The sequence below is a fragment of the Polypterus senegalus genome, chromosome 10, assembly GCF_016835505.1.
Source record: "Polypterus senegalus isolate Bchr_013 chromosome 10, ASM1683550v1, whole genome shotgun sequence".
Lineage (NCBI taxonomy): Eukaryota > Metazoa > Chordata > Cladistia > Polypteriformes > Polypteridae > Polypterus > Polypterus senegalus.
The window spans coordinates 85,818,004-85,840,951 of record NC_053163.1 but is presented as its reverse complement, the minus strand read 5'-3'; the positions used below and the strand labels follow the sequence as shown (position 1 = coordinate 85,840,951).

General features: G+C 38.8%; 1 protein-coding gene across 1 annotated transcript in view; it reads right to left on the bottom strand.

Annotated features, from left to right (window-relative positions):
- clic2 (chloride intracellular channel 2) overlaps positions 1–22,449 on the bottom strand; it is a 35,931-nt gene extending 13,482 nt beyond the window's left edge. The window contains exons 1-2 of the mRNA XM_039766068.1: positions 22,006–22,449; positions 3,602–3,711 (exon numbers count right to left, since the gene is read on the bottom strand). Coding sequence (XP_039622002.1) covers positions 3,602–3,711; positions 22,006–22,062 — 167 coding nt within the window. The 5' untranslated portion in view covers positions 22,063–22,449. The remainder of the gene's footprint in view (positions 1–3,601; positions 3,712–22,005) is intronic.
- Between the last annotated feature and the right edge of the window lie 499 nt (positions 22,450–22,948).

Here is a 22,948-nt window from a genome sequence, read left to right as displayed (position 1 = left end):
ACTTATTTATGTGGTCAGGTAGACACTCTAAAACAAAGGCATTGGAAGATGACTGAAGGAGGGGTTGCTCTCGACATAAAGTATATTTGTGATATTATTACATCACTAGCCAACCCGCGGCATACCATACGCCGCATAATCAGGCCGGTTTTTTAATGATTTTTAAGCACAGGGAGAAAATTAACATTTGAAAAATCGGTAATGTAATAAATCAGCAAGAAAAGCAACATTGTAACAATGCACGGAACGAACCAACACACAATCGTCCGTGACTGAAAACTGGCAGACCGTCCTCGCGCCTTCTCCTGCTAGACGAAGGGATGGGGGTGCACGGCGTGGAGGGTGGAATGGGAGGAGAGGAGAATGACATCCATTCAGCTCCGTCCGTCATGCTAGTCTGCTGATTTCTCGTTCAGTATGCACTGCCCGCTCATGTGCCCACATCCAACTCGTCACTTGAGTTGTCGTCTTTACACAGTCCAGATGCACCTGTGACTGAGGTAGACTTTTCATTGCTCTGTGCGGTTTTGGCTGCTTTTCTATATATAATCCACAAAGACACCTGACCGCGGTATTAGCGAGGTGGGAGGGGGGTGTGTGCAAAGGGTAGGGACGCAACCAGTGGGAGCGTATGAGTTGCACTTAGTGGGAATTCCACGGTTTACAGCCCGAATGGGGTTCAACGGCTTACCCACGCCTAGAAACACGCTCAATGTCATGCATAATTATTTATTGAATGCTAAACACGTCTGGAAAGACACGGTTGTCTAAAATGGGTTGGTGTGAGAATACAACAGTAAGTGAATGAAAAGATGGAACTCTGGAGAGAGCAAAATACAACACAATAGTGAACCCGCGGCATAACAAATGCCGCATAATTATTTATTGATGGTTGAACACTTCTGGAAAGACACAGTTGTCTAAAAAGGGAGGGTTTGAGGATACAACAGAAAGTGAATGAAAAGATGGAACTCTACGCTTTTCATTGCTCTGTGCGGTTTTGGCTGCCTTTCTATATATAATCCACCAAGACTCCCGACCACGGTAGTAGCGAGGTGGGAGGGGGGTGTGAACAAAGTGCAGGAGCATCTAAGAAGACGTATGTTTGCCGCGGATGCGAATTGCTGTATGTAGCGTGTAAAACAGTTTGCCATGGTGCACGCGGTCGTGTGTCATAACCGAAAACTGGGTTTTTAAAGACTGCTTACTTCATTGTGTTTTAACCTCAGTTGTAAAGGATTGTTTTAAGGATCCCATGGGATACCCCTCGCAAACTGTTTTACACGCTACATATGGCGACTCACCTCCACGAGAAACATGCCTCTATGAACAGTCAAGGTGGCTCGGAGGTACATGAGGCCTCTACGACAGACGAATATAAAAATATAAATGACGCCGTTCTTTCTGTGTCGTCGCGCCCAAGTTGGTGGGCGTGGCTCCTCCCTGCGTGTGCCATAGGTATCTTACTTGTCGGTGGCTTAGTGAATTACTGTATAGATAATTGTGAATTGTGAATTTCCTGTTAAGATTAACAAAGTATCTATCTATCTATCTATCTATCTATCTATCTATCTATCTATCTATCTATCTATCTATCTATCTATCTATCTATCTATCTATCTATCTATCTATCTATCTATCTAATTAACAAGTTAGAGAAATCATCTTGATTATTATCTATATGTATAGTCCATGTACACAAAATATGTACATATAACTGATTCACACTGTCAGGTTTTATACAGAGTTGTCAGTTGGAGAATTCACTAAAAAGTGAACGTCTCAAACAAGATATTGTAAATTAAAAAATGAAAACTGCCTTACAAAATATTTTTGTCTTAATAGTTAAGATTTCACTCGCCTAAAAGTGGACTCCCAGAACAAACATGTAACAGGTGTCTTAGAGGTCTATGTGGCGTCTATAACTTTCAGGAAAATCTGTAAATTAAGAAGAGTTTTGAAATGGGGTGTGCTCCCCAGAATTATCATGTAATGTGGTAAAAAATACTCATTACTGGCTTCTGTAAAGATGGTAAAATAGCTTCTTACTGTTGAGATTGAGATTTTCTGTGTTAATATCTGATACAATTTGTGGCCTGAGTAAAGTCTCTGCTCCCAGTGCTGCTGTGAAGGGCTTGGGACTCTACAACCCTAAAGGGGATTATGCAGACTTGATAAATCATAAATCATTTGTAAAAAAATTCTGAAATAAAGGTCTGGCCAGTAGTTGATTTTGCATGTTCATTATATTATGAGACTGAACTTGTTCTGTGCCCTGCTGCCATTAGAGAGTCAAGGTTGGCAGTTACTCAAAAATCGATTAAGTAGATAATCTCTGGCATTCATCAATACAAACCTGATGTAGTCTTATGACATCTTAGAACCATTATGAATTGTCCTTATAACACTGCTGATCATAAATGGCACGTACTATGTTCTCCAGTAATGGGGGTGTGCCAGGCTCAGCACCAATTCTCCTGTATCTAGGTTCTGAAGGTTCTGGAGTTGCCTCCTCAGAGCATCCCCTGTGGGTGCCACACATACTTAATATCTTTTTATATCTGTCACAGCCTGCTCTTTATAACATGGCTTGGACTCCAACTTACCGAGCCCTGTGCTACCATCTGGCAGTTTGGGTAAACTCTTCTAGGCTCTTAGCATTAACCTAGTGCATGCAGAAGAGTCAGCCATAATAAAACTGCCTTCCCTCTTCTTGTATTCCTAGAATACGATTGTCCTCGAGAGGCTGCTGATGCACATCTGCACTATTGTAGAACCTCTTAAAGAAATATGGATCACGACTGGTCTTCTGGGTTCTGCATGTTCAATTACACTTAGCTTTGACCCCACCCTTGACAAACTGGAACCCTGTTACAAATCAACTTATATATTTGGGCCTGTGAGGCTAACTACATGAATCCTACACCAGTGCAGCAAGAAGAACACAGCCAGGAGGTGCTATGCTCTTTAAGTGTACTATGTGCATGAACAACAGTACACCAGAGAAACCACTGTGAGCTGAGTAATGTTTTCCTGGAACATGTGAGGTACAGTAACCCAGCATGTGCCAGGGATCCCTAATGTGGTTTGGAGGCAGAGAGAGAGAGCTAGAGTAAGACCTTGGAAGGTTGGTAGAAGACCAAAATATGTTTTGGTTGATAGAGATGAGGAGTTTTCCTTCCTGCATCTCAGGTGGCAGCACACAGTTCCTGAGAGAAACGAACAGGACCATGCAACCCTTACAAGCAAGGCAGTGCAGTGAGTTTGTATTAAGCGAGCAAGGAATAACGATTGATGTAAATATTGCACTTCAACAGCATTTTTGTATGCACAAATCCGTGATGAAAGAAAATGTCTTAAGATGAAAGTTCAGGATTACTAAATAGATAGATAGATAGATAGATAGATAGATAGATAGATAGATAGATAGATAGATAGATAGATAGATAGATAGATAGATAGATAGATACTTTATTAATCCCAAGGGGAAATTCACATAATCCAGCAGCAGTATACTGATACAAAAAACTATATTAAAGAGTAATAAAAACTCATGTAAAAGCAGACAATACTATTTTAACTATTTTATTCAAAATCTTACTTTTTCATGTCCACAGTGGTTACAGTAAATTTTACACCTTTTAGCCATAGAACCATGAACAGCCGTTGACAGAAGGGACAGTTGCCAATGTTTTCACCATCATGTCCAGCCTGTAAAAGAAATGAGTCACCAATCAGCTACATAAACAGACAATTCCAGATCCCCTTCTTACATGGCATGGAGAAGAATCAATTAACAATACATGAGCGCTCATTTCTGTGAGATGTAATAAGCAGAAGACAGGAACGTGATATGGCTTCTCGTCACACGTCTTTATACATGGAAATGTCTGCTTTGTTCACAGCTCTTAACCTTATTTACATTTTGAACATCCTAGATCAAAGCATTCTCTTTGAATCGCACATATTCTTTTGCTGTTGTATGAAATACTGAAAAGACTGCTTTTACTTTTCTCAAAAATGTGTATTGTTTTAAATATCCATCTATCCGTTATCCAACCCGCTATATCCTAACTACAGGGTCACGGGGGTCTACTGGAGCAATCCCAGCCAACACAGGGCGCAAGGCAAGAAACAAACCCTGGGCAGGGCTCCAGCCCACCACAGTTGTTTTAAATATTATTAAACTATTTTATTTTCATGGCTTGGTTTGCAAAATAAGATACCAATAATGTTAAATCCATTCCTTTTTTAGCCATTTAGCACATCATATCTTGAATTCTTAATTGGGTTGTAGTCACTCTTAACTTCCCTGTTTCCTTTGCAACAACAATAGGAATTCCATTTGGCAGAAGACATTCAACCTCCCATGAAGAAACCGACTTCTTTTAAAATGTTTTAAACCATCTTCTAAACTTCTGATGCAGCCATAGCCTTGTCTATGCACAGACCATTGTTTTATTGATCTGTGTTTTGAAAGAAATAAATATAAACCTGTCCCCCCTTATCTAAACCCATTTTCTCTAAGTTAGGCTTGCAGGGTCTGAAAGAAAAATGGTGCATACAGTACTACTTTGTTCTGACGTATAATAACACCTGTCAGACAATCAGATATTCCCTTTTTAGTTTTTCTGGCAAACAACACTGAATAAGCTCTTAATATGGAGGCTTAGACACAAGATTTTTAAAATTTTGAACCAGGATACAGTATGCATGGACGTATACGTCCCACTTAGAAGTCCTTATATTTGAGCATTGAATCTGAAAAGAACAGATACACACAAGTTATCCAGAATAGCTGCAGGCTGCACTCCAACATATTGTACTTGTTGGTCTATAAACAATATTTTAACACCTCACTACTAAAGAAAAGTGAGATAAAGCACAATTCACAATTGCATTTGAGAATTAGCTGCAGTCTGCGGATTTTGCGCGGTCAAAACAAATTCAATCAGCAAAGTGTAGCAAACAACTGTACAATACTGTACTTCTGTTTTTTCTGGTGATATCCCGAAGTACACCTCAGAATTCAGATTTTAATAATGGCTTGGACTTTGTAGTGAGGCAGAATCCACCTTAATAAAAAGTCCAGTGTACGTGTGTCTGACAGATTGCTATGTCAAGCTATCCAAGCTAATTAAAAGGATAAGTTCAGTAATGGGACGCACTCTGGACCCCTGGAGGTATTAGAGGAGGAGAGAATGAATACAAAACTGACTGCCATTGTGAACAATGCTATACATCCTCTCTCTGCCTCACTAACACTGAAGGCTTTCAGCCAACAAATTATTCAGCAGAAGTGTGTCAAGAAACGTGACTGGAGCTCGTTTATACCAACAGCAGTATGTCTGCATAGTGCCTCACTGGGACTGGACAATTTTCTTCCTTTAGCGCAATTCTAGTGTGTATTCAGATCAAAATGTGTGTGTATATTTATTTATTATTTATTTAAATACTTACTTACTATCTATCTATAATAATAATAATAATTACAAAAATTATACATATACTGTAATAGACTGACTTTCTATCTATCTATCTATCTATCTATCTATCTATCTATCTATCTATCATAATAATAATAATATTTATAATAATAATAAATTTTATGTATAGAGTGCCTATCTATCTATCATAATAATCCATCCATCCATTATCCAACCCACTATATCCTAGCTGCAGGGTCACGAGGGTCTGCTGGAGCCAATCCCAGTCAACACATGGCACTAGGCAGGAAACAAACCCCGGGCAGGTCGTCAGCCCACCACAGGGCACACACACCCACACACCAAACACACACTAGGGACAATTTAGAATCGCCAGTGCATCTAACCTGCATCTCTTTGGACTGTGGGAGGAAACCCGGGTCTCCTAACTGCGAGGCAGCAGTGCTGCCCACTGTGCCACCATGCCGCCCTATCATAATAATAATAATGCATTTTATTTATAGAGTGCCTCTCTATCTATCTATCTATCTATCTATCTATCTATCTATCTATCTATCTATCTATCTATCTATCTATCTATCTATCTACTTTAACTAGTGCTGCTCCATCCCAATACTGGTTTCTAAACTCATCCAACTATCTGTGTGTTATTTACACATTCCCTTCTATCTTTGCACAGGTTTTCTATGGACGCTCTAGTTTTTTTTCCACATCTCCATGATGTACAATAACCATAATTTGCCCAATAAATTGTCACACTGCCAGAGAATATGTCCACTCTGCTATGACTTATCATCCCTTTATGCCTTGAGTTACTGTGGAAGATTTCTGCTCCCTGTAGTCCTGAATTCAATGAATGGGTTCAGAAATGGATGCATCATTGTGGTATAAAATGCTTTTAGATTTATTTTCAACTAAATATTTAATCTGTGTTTGAGTCCTACTACCTCCACTGTTTATTGGATATTGTTTGATTACATTGTAATTAAGGTATTGTTTGGACTTTTGTTAGATTGACCTACAATGTCTTTTCTGAAATGGCTAACAAACAGTGACATCGCTTCTTGTTAGAATACTGTATTGAAATAGTCATTTAAAAAAGAGCTTAACTCAAGTAAATAAAAGTTCGGGTCAAAAGTATGATATATACAAAAGACAAGGATGAAAACAGCTAAGATACAAAAAGCAATTTAAAAAAAGTAATTTAAATTCTTATTCAATTTTTACCATCCATCCATCCATCCATCCATCCATTTTCTAACCCGCTGAATCCGAATACAGGGTCACGGGGGTCTGCTGGAGCCAATCCCAGCCAACACAGGGCACAAGGCAGGAACCAATCCTGGGCAGGGTGCCAACCCACCGCAGGACACACACAAACACACCAAGCACACACTAGGGCCAATTTAGAATCGCCAATCCACCTAACCTGCATGTCTTTGGATTGTGGGAGGAAACCGAGTGCCCGGAGGAAACCCACGCACACGGGAGAACATGCAAACTCCACGCAGGGAGGACCCAGGAAGCGAACCCGGGTCTCCTAACCGCGAGGCAGCAGTGCTACCACTGTGCCACCGTGCCGCCCAATTTTTTACCACTTGATGGAAAATAATAAAGATTTTAGAATTTAGAATATGGTCATCTTTTCATTTCTCACTAGTTGGTAGATTAAAATGTATCTAAACTAATATGCTTCCACTCTACAGAGGTTACTACAATGTCCTTCACTGACAGCGAATGTTGCTGCAGCTCTTTTCCAGACAGACTTGCTTCACGTTTAGGTGTTAATTCTTTTCTTGGCAGCTGCGTCACTTACTGTGGCATCACTTGATATGCAAAGGACCTAAAGACCAAGAACATGGTGGAGGAAGCCCACACCTTTAATTCTTTGATTATGTAAATCTTTCTGTTGCACTCTGAGTGAATGGCTTGCATTTACAATGAAAACGGTCAGTCAGCCTGTGCAATGTGCTTCAGAGGTGTGTGCTGAAGTTGTCGCTGTTCTTTTCCTGATGCCTGTAACGTGGCATCACCGGCATACCATGCAGTTTTTCTGTTCCTGCCAGTTAGGATGTGAGGTCACATTGCTGCTTGCTGTGAGAAGGACCTGAAGCCCAATTATTTTAGCCCGCTCCTCTGATTCTTGGTCCATGTTACACATATCACATCATAAACTCTCGATTAAGCCCAAGATCAAGGTTAAAGATAGGGAGGTTAGGGAGGTTATAAAGGTTAGGGAGTTTTTGTGTGACAGATTGACATATATATATATATATATACATACATACATCTATATATACATACATACATCCATATCTACATATATGTAGATATAATTAGATATGATATAAGATTATAATCCCTTTTAAAAAATGTATAAACAATTGTAACTTTACTCATTGGTAAGGAAAAGAATGATAAAAAAAGAGAATTTTGAAAGATTTAACACCTTCTTTTCACTGATGGATTGCAAATATGTTTATTTTAAAATTATAAAAAGAGCCCTGCGGTGGGCTGGGATTGGCTCCAGCAGACCCCCGTGACCCCATAGTTAGGATATAGCGGGTTGGATAATGGAAGGATGGATGGATTATAAAAAGAACAGAAAGAACTGAAACTGTACATGATTGTGTTAACCATTGAAAGCAAACCCTGCATAACCAAACTCTTCCCTATATGCTTTGCTTTTTTCACCTACCATTTTTAGTTATTGGCTATTAACCCATAATCTTTTATCACTGACTCAAAACATGGTATCGGCATAGGAGACTCTTTAAGGTCAAGAAATCAAATGCATTTATTTCAGCCCTCCTATACATTATTTAATTCACTGAGTTTTAAAGACCTCTATACTAACAATGCGCAAACATCCTTTGAGCACTTATGTTTCAAGCACAATCTTCCAGAAACAGCTTTTTTACTTTGTCAAGCCTGCAGACTTTGCTAAAGCATTCAAATCTCCTACCAATATCTATAGTTGAAACTATGGAGGTCGAGAAGTGGAAAGAGGCTGCGTGCTTAGAAGAGAGCATTCACGCGGTCTATGGTAATAATAATAATAATAATAATAATAATAATAAATTTTATTTATAACACACTTTTCATTGACAAAATCTCAAAGTGCTACAACAAGAGCACGCTGTCTATGGTGTGTGGAAATGGGCGGCAACAATTCAAAGGCAGAGGTGTGGCTAACTAAGGGGCGTGTTTAAATGGGACTAATATGAAATAGACATGTGTCAGATGTTGTATTGCTTGTACTCTTTATCTGGTATAATTAATTTTGGAAATCAATAAAATAAAAATAGAAAAAGGCAAACTACCAAGAAAGAGGACATAACCTGCAGAACCCTATTTAACATATGATTTTTTTTTAGGTTGTTTCTGATATTTCTGGAAAGAAGAAGAATCCTAGCCAGAAGAATAGAATAGGCTTTTCATTTACTCAGACTTCATTAAATTATTAAATAATAACAATAGTGGTGCTCAAGGCTGTCATGATTTCAATTTTGTTTTTATTTTTAGCTGTTTGTTATTTTTATAGCCTCTGAAAATAAATGAAGGCAACATTTTATGGGATTTAGAAGTACAGGAATCCAAAGGTCTAACCTGTTTTTTGATTTGGGAATTTTTTAAAGACAGTAATTTTGAAATATGTCTTCCTAGGGTGTCATTTTGTTTTGCTGCAATTGCTTGTATTTGGTAATGTAGGATTGCCAGAGTGTTGCTAGGCAAGACTTCAGGAGTGTACGACGTGTGGTGGTATAAATGTGAGCATCATACACTCCTGTACTGCCTGAGTTTGTGACTAATACAATACTTGAACCTTTAACGTCATCTCCCTGGCTGCAAATTATTTTCTGTTCTTTGAATATGATTTTCATCTTGCGTTTTGGCTTAGGCAGTGTGTAATATTCTGGTATTTGATTTCTCGACTTACAATTTTGTTTCACATCCTGGCCATTGTCTATCTGCATCAGGTCCTCCAAGCTTCGGCCTTATCTCACTATTTCTATCACATTGGATCTCCTGATTAAACTACTGCTGCCCATTGCAGTCATTACCAAGTCCTTGTACATCCTCGCTCTTACCAGTGGCCAGTATTCCCACTTTCACCAGCCATTTCTTAGCAAGCTTTTGTTCTACACTAATACTAATACAATTCTCACTGAGGACTGGTCAGTTGTGCATATTTACAAAACCTTCATTTGATGAAAATCAGAGATAATTCACAAACGCCTGCTGCCCCTAGCTAGTCTTGCCTGACCATGGCCAATTCTGAAATTAGAAAGATATAAGCAGAGTTGATTGGGGCCTTGAAACTTACAAAAATATGATTATGTTATTACCATTCTAACTTTAAGGGATCAAGATTACAAGAAACTGAAGATATAATGTATTTGATGCTATCTTGTTTGCTTTAAATTCAGTTTAACTGCCAGACTAGTCTTCTTATTTGTATATTTTGTATGCTTTTTTTGTTCTTTCTAAGGTATAATTGATGTGCTGCAGTGGGCTGGCACCCTGCCCGAGGTTTGTTTCCTGCCTTGCGTCCTGTGTTGGCTGGGATTGGCTCCAGCAGACCCCCGTGACCCTGTAGTTAGGATATAGCGGGTTGGATAATGGATGGATGGAAGGATAATTGATGTGTTTTGTGAGACACACAGAGAAGGCTGGTGGATAAAGATTTAGAAAGCAGCAGACAACCAAACTTGTATTCAGAGAAACCTTCATAAGTCTTTCAAAAAGGTTTATGACGCTATTAATCTCTTTACTTACAAAATAATAGCAACATTCCGGGCACTTTTCTTAGTTTCTTTGTGTCTAATTCTTTTAACTCTTTTTTAAGTCTTTTCCTGTATTTAACAGAGGTTTTCTAAATGCAGATGTCTGCCCAGACACAATCTGTGTGTAGTTTGCATGTTCTTCTTGTATTTTCTCCCAGGACTTGAGTCTTCCTTCCATATCACACACACTCACACAGGAGTGTCAAGTTAACCAGTAAACTCTAAGCTGTCTAGCTGTGAGTGGATGTGCACCATGATAGACTGGCTGGCTCTTATGTTCTACCCTGATGCTGCTTCAGTAGCCTTTGGGCCACCGAGACCCTAAACAGGATTAACTGAGTGAGAAAGCTATGGGTGGATGGAGGGAGGGATGTTGTTAAGGTCTAAGGATTTATGAAGTACAAAACTAACTGCTTGTAAAGCTCTTATTAGATTATGGACAAATAAACAGGAAAGAAAAGTTCATTATACTATGTTGATTATTAGAATTTTTGGCAGGGCGGGAGGCAGGCTTTGTATTATTTAATTTCTCTTGTGACAATGTATTTACTGAAATTTTCAGTACTGCTGCTTTCATTTTTAAAATTCTTGTATAAACTTTTAAAATGAAGTCACCATAATTTTTTTCTTTAACTCTGACACACCTATATTACTGTATTATCTAATTTGGGTCTATGAGTCAAACACCGTGATGGGGATATCCCGCACATGCTTATGACCAATTGTGTAATTTTGTCTTGGAAATTTATCTATAAATCCCTTAATGTGCTTGGTAACTTTAAACTAAAAAAGCAAAGAGGGATGCCTCCCTTGAAAGCTGATTTTTTTATAGCAAAGGTTAGATATGTTATGGCACCAAATGAATCAAAGTTTATGATGCTTTTTCAGGGAGAAGCAAGAGAAATCAGAGGCCCTATCATAGCGTCTCCTCTGTACACGCACCATGTGGCACAGCTGCCTGACCCCGTTTCATTTAGTCATAAACATTTCTCTTTTGTTACTATAAATTGAAGAAGGGGATTTCCACATTGTTTCATATTCTGTAAACCATGACAACAGAAAAGTTTTGGTATTTTTTTTCACTTCCATTAAAGATTTGAAAAAAGTTCTTCTACATCTCCGTGAATTGGCCTGTGGATTGCAATGCCTCACATAATTTGCAGCAGGATCACAGCCTGCACTTAAAGGGTGATCTTCCATTGAGCTGCCAATGGTCAGAGGAAGACATCTAAACAGAGAACCCATATCATCCTGGCTATCTCTCTCTCCGTGACCATTGGGGGTATGGTGGGAGATGGGCACTGTCGCACATTATTTCTAGGGCTGATTGATTTTACATTAATTTAATAAATATGTATGTATGTTTGACTCCTTGGAAGTCTGTTGCGTTACTGTTTTGGAGTTCATCAGCTTTGCCACGTCTTCATTGCCCCATTGTTTGCCTTTTTTGTGGTTGTGGTATTGCTGAAGCTATAACAGCTAACCAGTATCAGAAAATCTAAGCTCTTTCACAGTCGCTGTTAAAATAAACACACTAACTAATGTGCTGTAGACAGGAAAGATAAAGTGGTGTCTGTTGTTACTGGTATGACTGCATAGTCATTTTTAGAAGTTTCTGAGCGTGCTTATGATCAAGCCCTCTACATAAATCAGGTTGTGTACATTTAGGTTATTCATGTAATAATAATAATAACTGGCCTATAATGGTTTATCTGCCAGAAAAATTCCATATGAGGCAATTTCAAGAAAAAGATTTGAAAATTCATTAGAAAAAAATTTTCAGCCTCCTTACGGAGTCCAGGTCATTTTATATTTTATTTTTACACTTTTCATGAATGAGAATCTTCCAATTCTTCTTAAAGTGAATTGTTATTTCATAAGGGTACCTTCTGTCAGTGCTGACTTAGCCATAGAATCCACAGCTTGGACATGACATGTGTCCCCCAGTAGCGGTCTATTGTAGAGCTTGCTGAGAGGTTAACAATGTAAAAAGGGGGCCGCATTGATCCGTTTGGTTTCCATTCTCCTTACATTTTATTTCTGAGATACTCTCTGGCTGTCAGTTCAGTGCCCCAGCGCATGACATTTCCCTCATTCTGTGGGGCTTCCACTTGCACACAAATGGTGGCTCACTGCTTGTTTTGGCTTCATTTTCATGGATTTTGCTACTTATTTTACTTATTGGAATCTGACAACTCTGTTAAAGGAAAGTAAAAAGCAACACAGGAGAGTTATGATTGCTAAGCATAAGCAATTGTATTCTCATTGTGGCTCCTCCTTTAGAGATCTGTGATTAAAGCCACAGGCTTGGAAGCTGTAAACAGTAGGGATGATCGATTTGTATACATTAGTATGGCACTACACTCAAAAGAACACCCAAACTCTTCATCCATTTGGGGGACTATTTTTGAAAGTGTGCATGGCTTATTAACAATCTACAGTAGGTGTGACCATGCTCCTTCAGTTGGAAGTGTTTTAGGTGCAAATGTTAAATCATCTGTAAATATATTTCATTTTATACATTACCAAACACTCCCAGCGTGTTGTGCACAAAAACCCGTCACTTCCTCACATGGTACCTCAAGTCATTTCTGTCTGTGATCATGCAGTGCATTATTTGAAGAATAATCAATAAAGAATAAAATAACATTCTTAAACCCAGCAATACATACTGTACATTTCTGGAGAAAAATATCAAGGTGCGTCTAAAACTATGGGGGCTCACTAGTCAGACCTTCTTCATATATTCTATCTATCTATCTATCTATCTATCTATCTATCTGTCTATCTATCTATCTATCTATCTATCTATCTATCTATCTATCTATCTATCTATTGTGGAAGAACCATTTTGGGGTAACATAGCATTCATATTAAAGAAATAGCATAAAGGGTTAATAAATGTTGGAAACGAGATAAAGATCAAGTGAACAACAAAATGTACACTGAAATATAAGAACTGATTTAGGAAACTACTGAGATGGTCAAGTAAATAAAGAATGTACAAGAATAAAGGCTCATGTAATATACAAAACGTACTGAAGGACGACTAAGAGATGACTAAGAAATCAGCAGATGTCCTGTAAACTAGAATGGACAGTTGTTATATACACAGAAATTTCAAGGGTGGTGGCTCATCATAAAAGGTATAAGAACAACCAGAATATAATATCATAGACATGTATTTCATATATATCACTTGTGTGTAAACCAACAAACCATCCAGAGTAAAATGTAAGCATTGATTGATATTGTATGTAAATTCAGTAGTTTATAAAATGAACCCCTATCCTTTGTTTCTCTGACCATTCTGACCACGCTGACCAGGCTGTAACAGACTGCTTTGGAAGAATGCTCCCTCCAAGGCATTTTGCCGAGGAGGAATTAAAAGATACAATGAAGAGCTTTTCTCCTGCCTGATTACTGAATTGTCCTATTAGAGGATGTTTCTTTCTTTAATAATATGTTAAATTTTGACCACACTATCTATCTATCTATCTATCTATCTATCTATCTATCTATCTATCTATCTATCTATCTATCTATCTATCTATCTATCTATCTATCTATCCAGTACAGTATATCACTCATTTTTATAAGTGTATAATTTAGATTAATTCATGTTAACATATAAATATTCTCTTTGGATGCTGTTTCACATACAGTAGTATAAAGCCTTAGACTCTGATTTTCTTTGTAGACCAGAATCCCTTTTGTTTGTGGTCTGTGACTTCTTGTATTTTTGCAGCTATTCCTACAGAAATGTAGCTTTCTTTAGCCATCCACAGCATTCTGCCAGGTGATGAGGCTGTCTTGCTTGCCTTCATGTTGGCAGGTTAGTAATTGTGACTTCTTAAAATGGTGTAAAGCCCCGCCACACATCTGCGACTTCTGTTGCAGTTAGTAACAGGTGTTGTTTAGGAAATGGATTGATATGCACTAGTTATAGACTTTCCTTTTATTTTGTAATTTAATGTTCATATAAAACATTATAGTTTTTTAATGAAATATTTGGTCATAGTTGTCTTATTTACCAACTGGCATAAACAGATAATCTAACTTCATTACTTCCTAAACACTTTGCACTGTATTTTAATACTGTAAGCAATATACTCCATTATTGAGTCAAATGTTTTGAAATGGGTAACTGAATATTAGTAAAATAAAATTGCTTAATTACTCTACTAGTGGAACATTACACGTATTGTTACTTGCATTATTAGAACATGGAATAGAGTGAAAATATCAAGAGGATTCTAGTGCAGGACTTGTAAAAGAATAAATAGTGCATTAGCAGCAGCAGTGGATTTAATAGAAGGCTAAAGCTGACATTCAGGTGGCTCAGTGGTTAGTACTGCTGCTTTGTAGTTCAGAACTTTGAGTTCAAAACCTGACCGTGTTGTCCGTGTCTGCATGGACAGTCCAAAGGTACAGAGTTTTATTATAATGAGAGCTACAGCACCGAAGGGTTTTACTTGCTCTAAAAGCATACAAATTTTGGAAATTTAGTTACTCTGGCTTTTGGGATAGCAGCTCCTAACATTGTGCCACTATCACTATGTATCCCATCAGACTTCCCTAAAATGTCTTTTTACATAAAAGTGAACATATTGTGGTTCACAATGATGCTGCCTACTGCCAGAAGGCTTATTATCGAATCCCTACCAGGTCCATTTGTGTGCAGTTTGCATTTCCTTCCTCTGTACGTGTACTGGAAAACCACATCCTAAATACAGTATGTGCAAGTAGGGGTGATTAGTGACATTAAATTGGCCCTGTGTGGGCATGGTCTTGAGAGTGTGTGTGCTCTATTATGGACTGGTATTCTGTAGTCTTTGGATCCTATTTTGTGCCGGTAATCTGGACTCTGTCTTAGTGTAACATCATAGTGGAGAATATGAGTTTGGAATATGGATAATGTGCAAGAATGCTATCCTTTGCTATGATACAATGCTTTGAATTACTGCAACTCGGTGTTTTCTTCAGTTTTGTTTTGCCTTGTTTTCAGCCAGAGTCATGACAACATGTTATATCAGGAGCGATAAGTCCCAGCCTCATCTTTGCAGAGAATGAACATGGCTGATTAGCAATGAGATACCATACGCTAAATGACAGTGTGGCCCAGTGACTAAGACATTGGTTCAGTGCCCACCTCCTATTCACTTAATCTGCCTGTGCCTCAGTTGTAATAAATAAATAAATAAATCCATAGCACTGCATTTGTATGGTGCCACAGGATGGCCATGCACTGAAAAGAGTGTTTTATTTAAGAAAAGTTTTGTTTTGTGGTCAATGGTAACCTAATTTGCCTTGGTGCTGCATCTTCCAGCTATCGATTATGATTAATAAGACAAAAACATATTTTATTTGAAGGATATAATAAGTTTACATCTATTTTGAATCTGTGATACTGGAAACCTTCCACCTTAATAAACCAACAAGCATCTGTGTGTCTATCTAGCTGCTGTATCTCTGTCATTCCAACAGAAGGGACATCATAAAGCGCCTTCAACACCATCCAACCTCTGCTCCTTAGAGACAAGCTGACTGAGATGGGAGTAGATTCACACCTGGTTGCATGGATTGTGGACTATCTTACAGACAGACCTCAATATGTGCGTCTTGGGAACTGCAGGTCTGACATCGTGTGCAGTAATACAGGGGCGCTGCAGGGGACTGTACTTTCTCCGGTCCTGTTCAATCTATATACATCAGACTTCCAATATGACTCGGAGTCCTGCCACGTGCAAAAGTTCGCTGATGACACTGCTATTGTGGGCTGCATCAGGTGTGGGCAGGAGGAGGAGTACAGAAAGTTAATCAAAGACTTTGTTAAATGGTGCGACTCAAACCACTTACACCTTAACACCAGCAAGACCAAGGAGCTGGTGGTGGATTTTAGGAGGCCCAGGCCCCTCATGGACCCTGTGATCATCAGAGGTGACTGTGTGCAGAGGGTACAGACCTTTAAATATCTGGGAGTGCAGCTGGATGGCAAATTGGACTGGACTGCCAATACTGATGCTCTATGTAAGAAAGGTCAGAGCCGACTATACTTTCTGAGAAGGTTGGCATCCTTCAACATCTGCAATAAGATGCTGCAGATGTTCTACCAGACAGTTGTGGCGAGTGCCCTCTTCTACGCGGTGGTGTGCTGGGGTGGCAGCATAAAGATGAAAGACGCCTCACGCCTGGACAAACTTGTTAAGAAGGCAGGCTCCATTGTAGGATTAAAGTTGGAAAGTTTAACATCTGTGGCAGAGCGACGGGCACTAAGCAAACTCCTGTCAATCATGACTAATCCACTGCATCCACTGAACAGTGTCATCTCCAGGCAGAGGAGTAGCTTCAGTGACAGACTTTTGTCACTGTCCTGCTCCACTGACAGACTGAGGAGATCGTTCTTCCCCCACACTATGCGACTCTTCAATTCCACCCGGGGGAGTAAATGCTAACATTAATTTTATTTTAATTTTTTCATTTTATTACTATTTAATTTAATATTGTTTCTTTGTATCAGTATACTGCTGCTGGATTATGTGAATTTCCCCTTGGGATTAATAAAGTATCTATCTATCTATCTATCTATCTATCTATCTATCTATCTATCTATCTATCTATCTATCTATCTAAACATTAATACTGCTTTAATGAATCCCATACCAAATGCCATATAACAGAGACATATGCATTGCATATCGTGTTGACAAATATTTATATTAATGCATTTTATTCCATCTGTTGTAATGTCAAGTGCAATGTAGTTTATTAATACATGCTTAACAATAACAAAATACATTCCAATAGATAGTGCACTGCTAATTTTAACCCTAAGATCTGTGTTGGTTGTTTAGATTTGAACCTGTCTTAGTTGGTTAGCATAGCCAGTACTGCATAAAGAACTGTTATTGAAAGACCTCATAATTATTAATTTCTGTGCAGGTTGGAGAAGCCTTTTAGTGTCCTCTGTAGATCATCATGTACAGTAAAAGTGGGTTTAGAAACAAAAATCAACAATAAAGCAGGTTTCTTTTCCATATTAAAGGTTGTTGAGCACGAATGTAAAACTGCAGTACTTTTGGCAGAGGCTAAGACCTGTTTCTGTTGTCTTTTGCGTCGTCATTTAAAGCTGCTGAGCTCAAAGGCATGGAATGAGAGGAGTTAACACATTATGTCTGCCCTGCATTCCCATCTTGGCCTTGCTCCTGGTGCTGCCAGGGTAGGTTCTGGCTCCACTCCACCTTGGATTACGCAGGTTTCGAAATGTGTTTAATGTTAAACAGAATGCTGCTTTCTGTTAATCCAAAACCATCCCTTCTAGTAACTCATTTGAATTTTCTTCTGCTTAGCTTTCCCAAACAAGACAGAAACATATGGAATGGATTCAGTTTAATAGGCAAATGGAATATTTAGTAGGTAAAGACAGAGGATCTACAGCTGTGATGGCTTTTTGTTCTGTTGCCCTTGGTGGAGTGAGAACAGTCTCACTCTTTTATAACTTGCCTCTATAACATTCTCAAGAGACAACTTGCTATAAAGGCATCTGTGATATGCTGGACACAACTTTCAGTTCAGTATCAGAATTTCCCCAGTTTGTTGTTTTCAATTTCTAAATTAGTGTCACACAGGCTCCGAGAATCCCAAGCCAGAGATGGTGGTAAGATTATCAGGGTGCCAAGGGACAAGCTTGTGGCCATGTGGCCGAGCAGCTAGGCCTCTTGATAAGGAGCTTAAAGCAGACTGAAGGTTTCAGAGGCAGCTCTGTGTGTCAAGATAACAAGAAACATTTTCACGCAAAGCTCTAGTTAAAAAAAAACTTCAAACTGAAGGCCTGGCAGCGATAACAGTGGGACACACAGTGGGACAATGGAAGATTTCATTCTAAATAAAGCTGTAAAGTCTAAGAATCCTATTTTTTGGTTGACTGTTATTTCATATGGTGCCTTTCAAATAACAAACTGCTCATTAATCTCAAAGCTGATGAACAGCTAAATGCCTGTAATAGCTACAAGAGAATGTATCCTCTGGCAAGATGGGCCTGTTTTTGTTACCAACAAACCATTTTCTCTCTTCTTATTTTCAGTTGTGCCCTGAAAGGGTGGCCACATTCACCTCTCATCTCTTTTTTGAAGAGTGATATTCAGTCTGTTCTTTGGTGGGGAGTTGGGGTATGAAATAGGCAAAAATGTCCAAATTTTTCTCTTATTTCAAGGTTCTGTGATGTGCCACAGCGTAACACAATGCCAGCAGTAAAAGTTAGGCTAACAGTGATGTAAAATAATCAGACACTCACATGTGAAGTGTTGTGCAATATTATTTGGATTTTGTATTACATTGTCTGTATCTGCTTCTGTATAGGCCAGGGGTGCCCAACTCCAGTCCTGGATGGCCGCAATGGCTGCAGGTTTATCATTCTAATCCTTTTCTTAACTCTTTCAGGGCGGATGTCGACTTTTGTTGAAAGGAGAGGTTGACAGCGGTAATCAAGTGTAAATGGTGACAAACCTCGCCGTTATGTTTTTGTTCTGCTCTGTTTGCTAGAAGGAACATCAGCTGTGTTGGTTTGATCGAGATTCCTCTGCAATTGCGTGAGCAGCGAGGAGTAAACGATGGCAAAAATGGCATTGGCATCTGGCGAGAGATCAAAGTGAATGTGTAAAGCAAAATACTCCTTGGATGACGTTTTGCATATTATCGCTATTGGACTCGTTGGACTCTAATGGTGATACCAGTGATCGAAAGCGAATTTGAGGTACCAGCATCAGCTGATCGGTCCCCAGCTGATTGTGGTGCTCAACAGGTTTTTGTAGCTGAAGTGCCTACAGCATTGTTTGCAGGGGAGGACCACCATTTACAACGACAACAGGTATAAACCAGACAGCATTGCACTGCGCCTGCCACTGTTGCCCCACCCATGCCCCGCCACATGAAGCCCATCACAAGAGATGGCAAACTGGCATCCACCGTGTGAAGCAACAGATGTTTTATGTTTATTTATGTGTGAAACCATTGCTTGGTGTGCTTTTCAAAAAAATATATTTTTTGGAAGAAAATAATCAGCCCTCAAAGAGTTAATTAGTGACCTGTTTTTGCTGCTAATTAACTTCTTTTGAGTTCATTTTATTTGACTTGCTCTTGAAGACTCAGACCCCTCAATTGTTTCTTTTTCCTTAATTAGCAGCCAAACAATAATGAGATACAAAATGAGCCAAAACAGGACCAGCAAACTGTGACCATCATATAATATTTGTGAATAAAGAAAGGTGAAGGTCTCAGGAATGCTGATCTGCTCTCAGAAAAGAGAAAATCCACAATTCCGGAAATGTCTGCTATTGCACAATGAGAGCAGCAACAAGCCATAGAATTAAAGAACGAGTTTAATTAATGACGAGACTCAGCGCCTCATTAAGCAACTGGTTGGAGTGAAATTAGTTGGCATTTGAGACCCTGACTTGGTCTTCTGTTGGCTCACTCACCTCACATTTCACTTCTGTTTGGGTGCCATTTAAGGAAAGAAATGAAACAATTCAGAGGAACAATGAAGAAATTCGGGGAAACATTTCTTAAAAACCAAGTCAATTATAATTAATTCAAATGAAGTTTATTTAGCAGTAAAAACAGATCACTAATTAAGAAAACAGTTAGAGTGAAAACCTGCAGCCACTGTGGCCCTCCAGGACTGGAGTTGGGCACCCCCGATATAGGCTATTTGAAAGTTCCTAAGACAAATACGCCTCAAGTTTTGTTGATATTTGAGTACAAATGTTTGCTGTATAAAATTATTTTAAGAGAAAACAAATATTGTAATAAAGTGTTTTTATTCCGGTAATATAGTATGATTTTTTACTATGAGGTCCAATTGACCCCATGGTACAGTCAATGTAACTTTTTTCAAGGTACCAGAGCAGGGTTGAACAAACAGTTTCTTGGTTTTTGGAAGGTGGGGATGAGACTGGACATCACAATTCTTAAAAAGAAGCAAAGTCTGCACAAGTAGACACGGGTGGGCAAATGGGATTTCATAATACCTTTTTCTAATACCTGAAATTTACTCTCCCTGTGTATGTGGTGTGAACAGCACATTTGGTAAAGAAAACCTTTAATCAAAGCTGTCAATGAGAAGCTAACAGATGAGGGTAATCAAATATCACCTTTCAAGATGCTCATCACTTACCACATTTTCAAGGCAGTGCAATGCACATCTCCGTCCATCTTGAGCTGCAGCAGGCATCCTGACTTACTTACTACCTGAGGGAGAAGTCGTGCCAAGATGTGGACTTGCCCTGTTCTGTCAGCACTGGGAAAAACTGAGTGCTGAGTCTGCACTGGCAGTGCTTTGGGATAATTAGTGTATTGGTAAGGAATTTGGTATGTCCTTATTTGTGGCTCAATACTAATTAATACATCATAATAAACCATTTCATGATGATAGCCAGTGTTGAAACAACAATAACACACAACGGCACCTTCTGGTGCGAAACTAAAAAAACGGTGTTTAGGAGGCAATGAGTCCTTCTTAATACAAGTCTAATTCAGTAGTCACCATCGACAGTGTTACCTGTGTCTGTTTCTAAAATGAGTCTTTCTTGGTTCATTAACAAAGGAAGAAGGTTTGGGTGAAAATATTCAATGTGCTTCCAATGTTAAATTTGCTTAGAAAGGGGGAAGAAAGAAGTGAAACAAAAGCTTTAACCCTTTCCCCAGAAGACCACTTTCTCATATAAATCTTCTGTACACGAATGCAAGTAAGTGCATTAGAAGTTCGCACACAAAGATGAAGATATGTATTGTTTGCCATGTTTTAAGTAGCAAACAGCACCGCAAGGCATTTTACAAGTACAAATACTTAGACTAACTGTGTTGATATGTTTTATGCAAATGGAATACAGACAGGTTCAGCAACTTAATGAGGGATACACAGTGGACCAGTGGTAGGAAATGAACCAGCCACCTTGGAGTTTAAAGACCAGCTCCTCAGATCTATTACACCACACCACTAACATACTTTTATTATGGATATGTAGGATTTTAGAAGTGCTACTTTTGTTTAATGGTGTTTGTTTTAGTGCAGAGACTCTTTAGTGCTGAAACCCCCTTCGTTTTCTGATTACTTGAATCATCTGCCTGAGCCGTGTAAATATTAGGGAATAAAGTGACTACACCAACAGTTAAGCCAAAAGATACAAAAACGTTTGTTAACCTGTGGCCTTTTCCAAATCCAGCATCAGCCCCACCCCAGTGATGCACAAAGAAATGAGAAAAGATGTTCCTATGCTTTTGTTTTCCACCTCAATATCGATGCTGTTGCTTTGTACTCCATGTCATTTATTGTTCCTACTGTCTCTTTTAGAGTTATCTATATCATAAACAAATCACATTATAATGAACGAGACACTGATCAATCAAAGGTACTATATATACTACAGTACATCCCGTATATGTATGTTCCATATTAAATCTTATTAACCTTTTCTGCCCAGTTTGGAGAGTTAAGTGATCAGAGAACTCAAAATGAAGTAGTCAGTTATACACAGTATACTCAGGCATCAAAAAGATGAATGTAATTCGTTGCACTTACTGAATACAAGTTTTGTGAATAATATAATCATTAGCACTATCAACAAATATACAACAACAAATTTGTTATGTGCCAACATTTGTAACATATATATGTAACAAACTATAATCTTGCCTGAATGGCATTATATGAAATGAAGGTAGTGCAGACTGTTTTTTCTGACAGTTTACAGTTAAAACAGTAAAACACCTACCTTAATGAAGAGCTCGATTCTCGGTTCTTTGTTTGGATCAGACCGTCTGTAAGACATTTTGTTCTCCAGGCAGTGATGGTTAATGCCTTAAAGCCTCTTTTTGGGAGTGTTCAAAAGTCCACTTTATGCTGCTTCACTTCTTCTTTCCTCTTCTAGCTCTGGAGTGTGTCAGAAAACGAAAGGAGTTGTAAAAGAAGTGTGCAGCTCCCTCTGACAGCAACAAAACAGAAAGGGAGAGTTAAGTAAGCAAGGGAGGGGAGAATGACAGGAGGGTGGTAGTGATGTGTGTGTGTGTGTGTGTGTGTGTCAGTGACAGCAGGGGAGGGATTCCTGGAACTGCGGAGTGACTCTCGTCCTCGGTCCAATTAATTATCTTGCACAGCACCCTTCTTCAGGAATGGCAGAATGGAGTCTCAAGTGAAGACTATTTCTGGCACAGAGCTGACTGATGGACTGACCAAACCTTGCTGAGGAAAACAACAGAGTGAGATCAGAATGTGGGTGAGGTGGAAAACATGCATTATTTATTACACAATAACACAGATCATCACAATAGTTAGTGGCAAATAATAATTAAATATTAAACAAACTAACACACCCTACTAAAGAACAGCGTTTTATAAATAAGAGTTTGAGAGGTAAGCCCTTTTTGTCTTCACTGTCTTTCTGTTTGTAACAAAACCTACAAATAAAAACGTGCAAAACAGGCAAAATATACATTTATTTTACAACCTTGATTTCTGTGCCACCGTGTCACAGCACTACATTTCTTTTATATTTTTCTGTACAATGATTTGGAACTTCTACACCATAGAATAGAGGGGTCAGCACTGGGACAATGGGTGACCTTGGAACAATTCCACAGGAAACTTCTGAGATTGTCAGATAGTTACTGTTTATAATATTGCAAAAGCCAAAAATTCTGATCAACAGCGTTATAAAC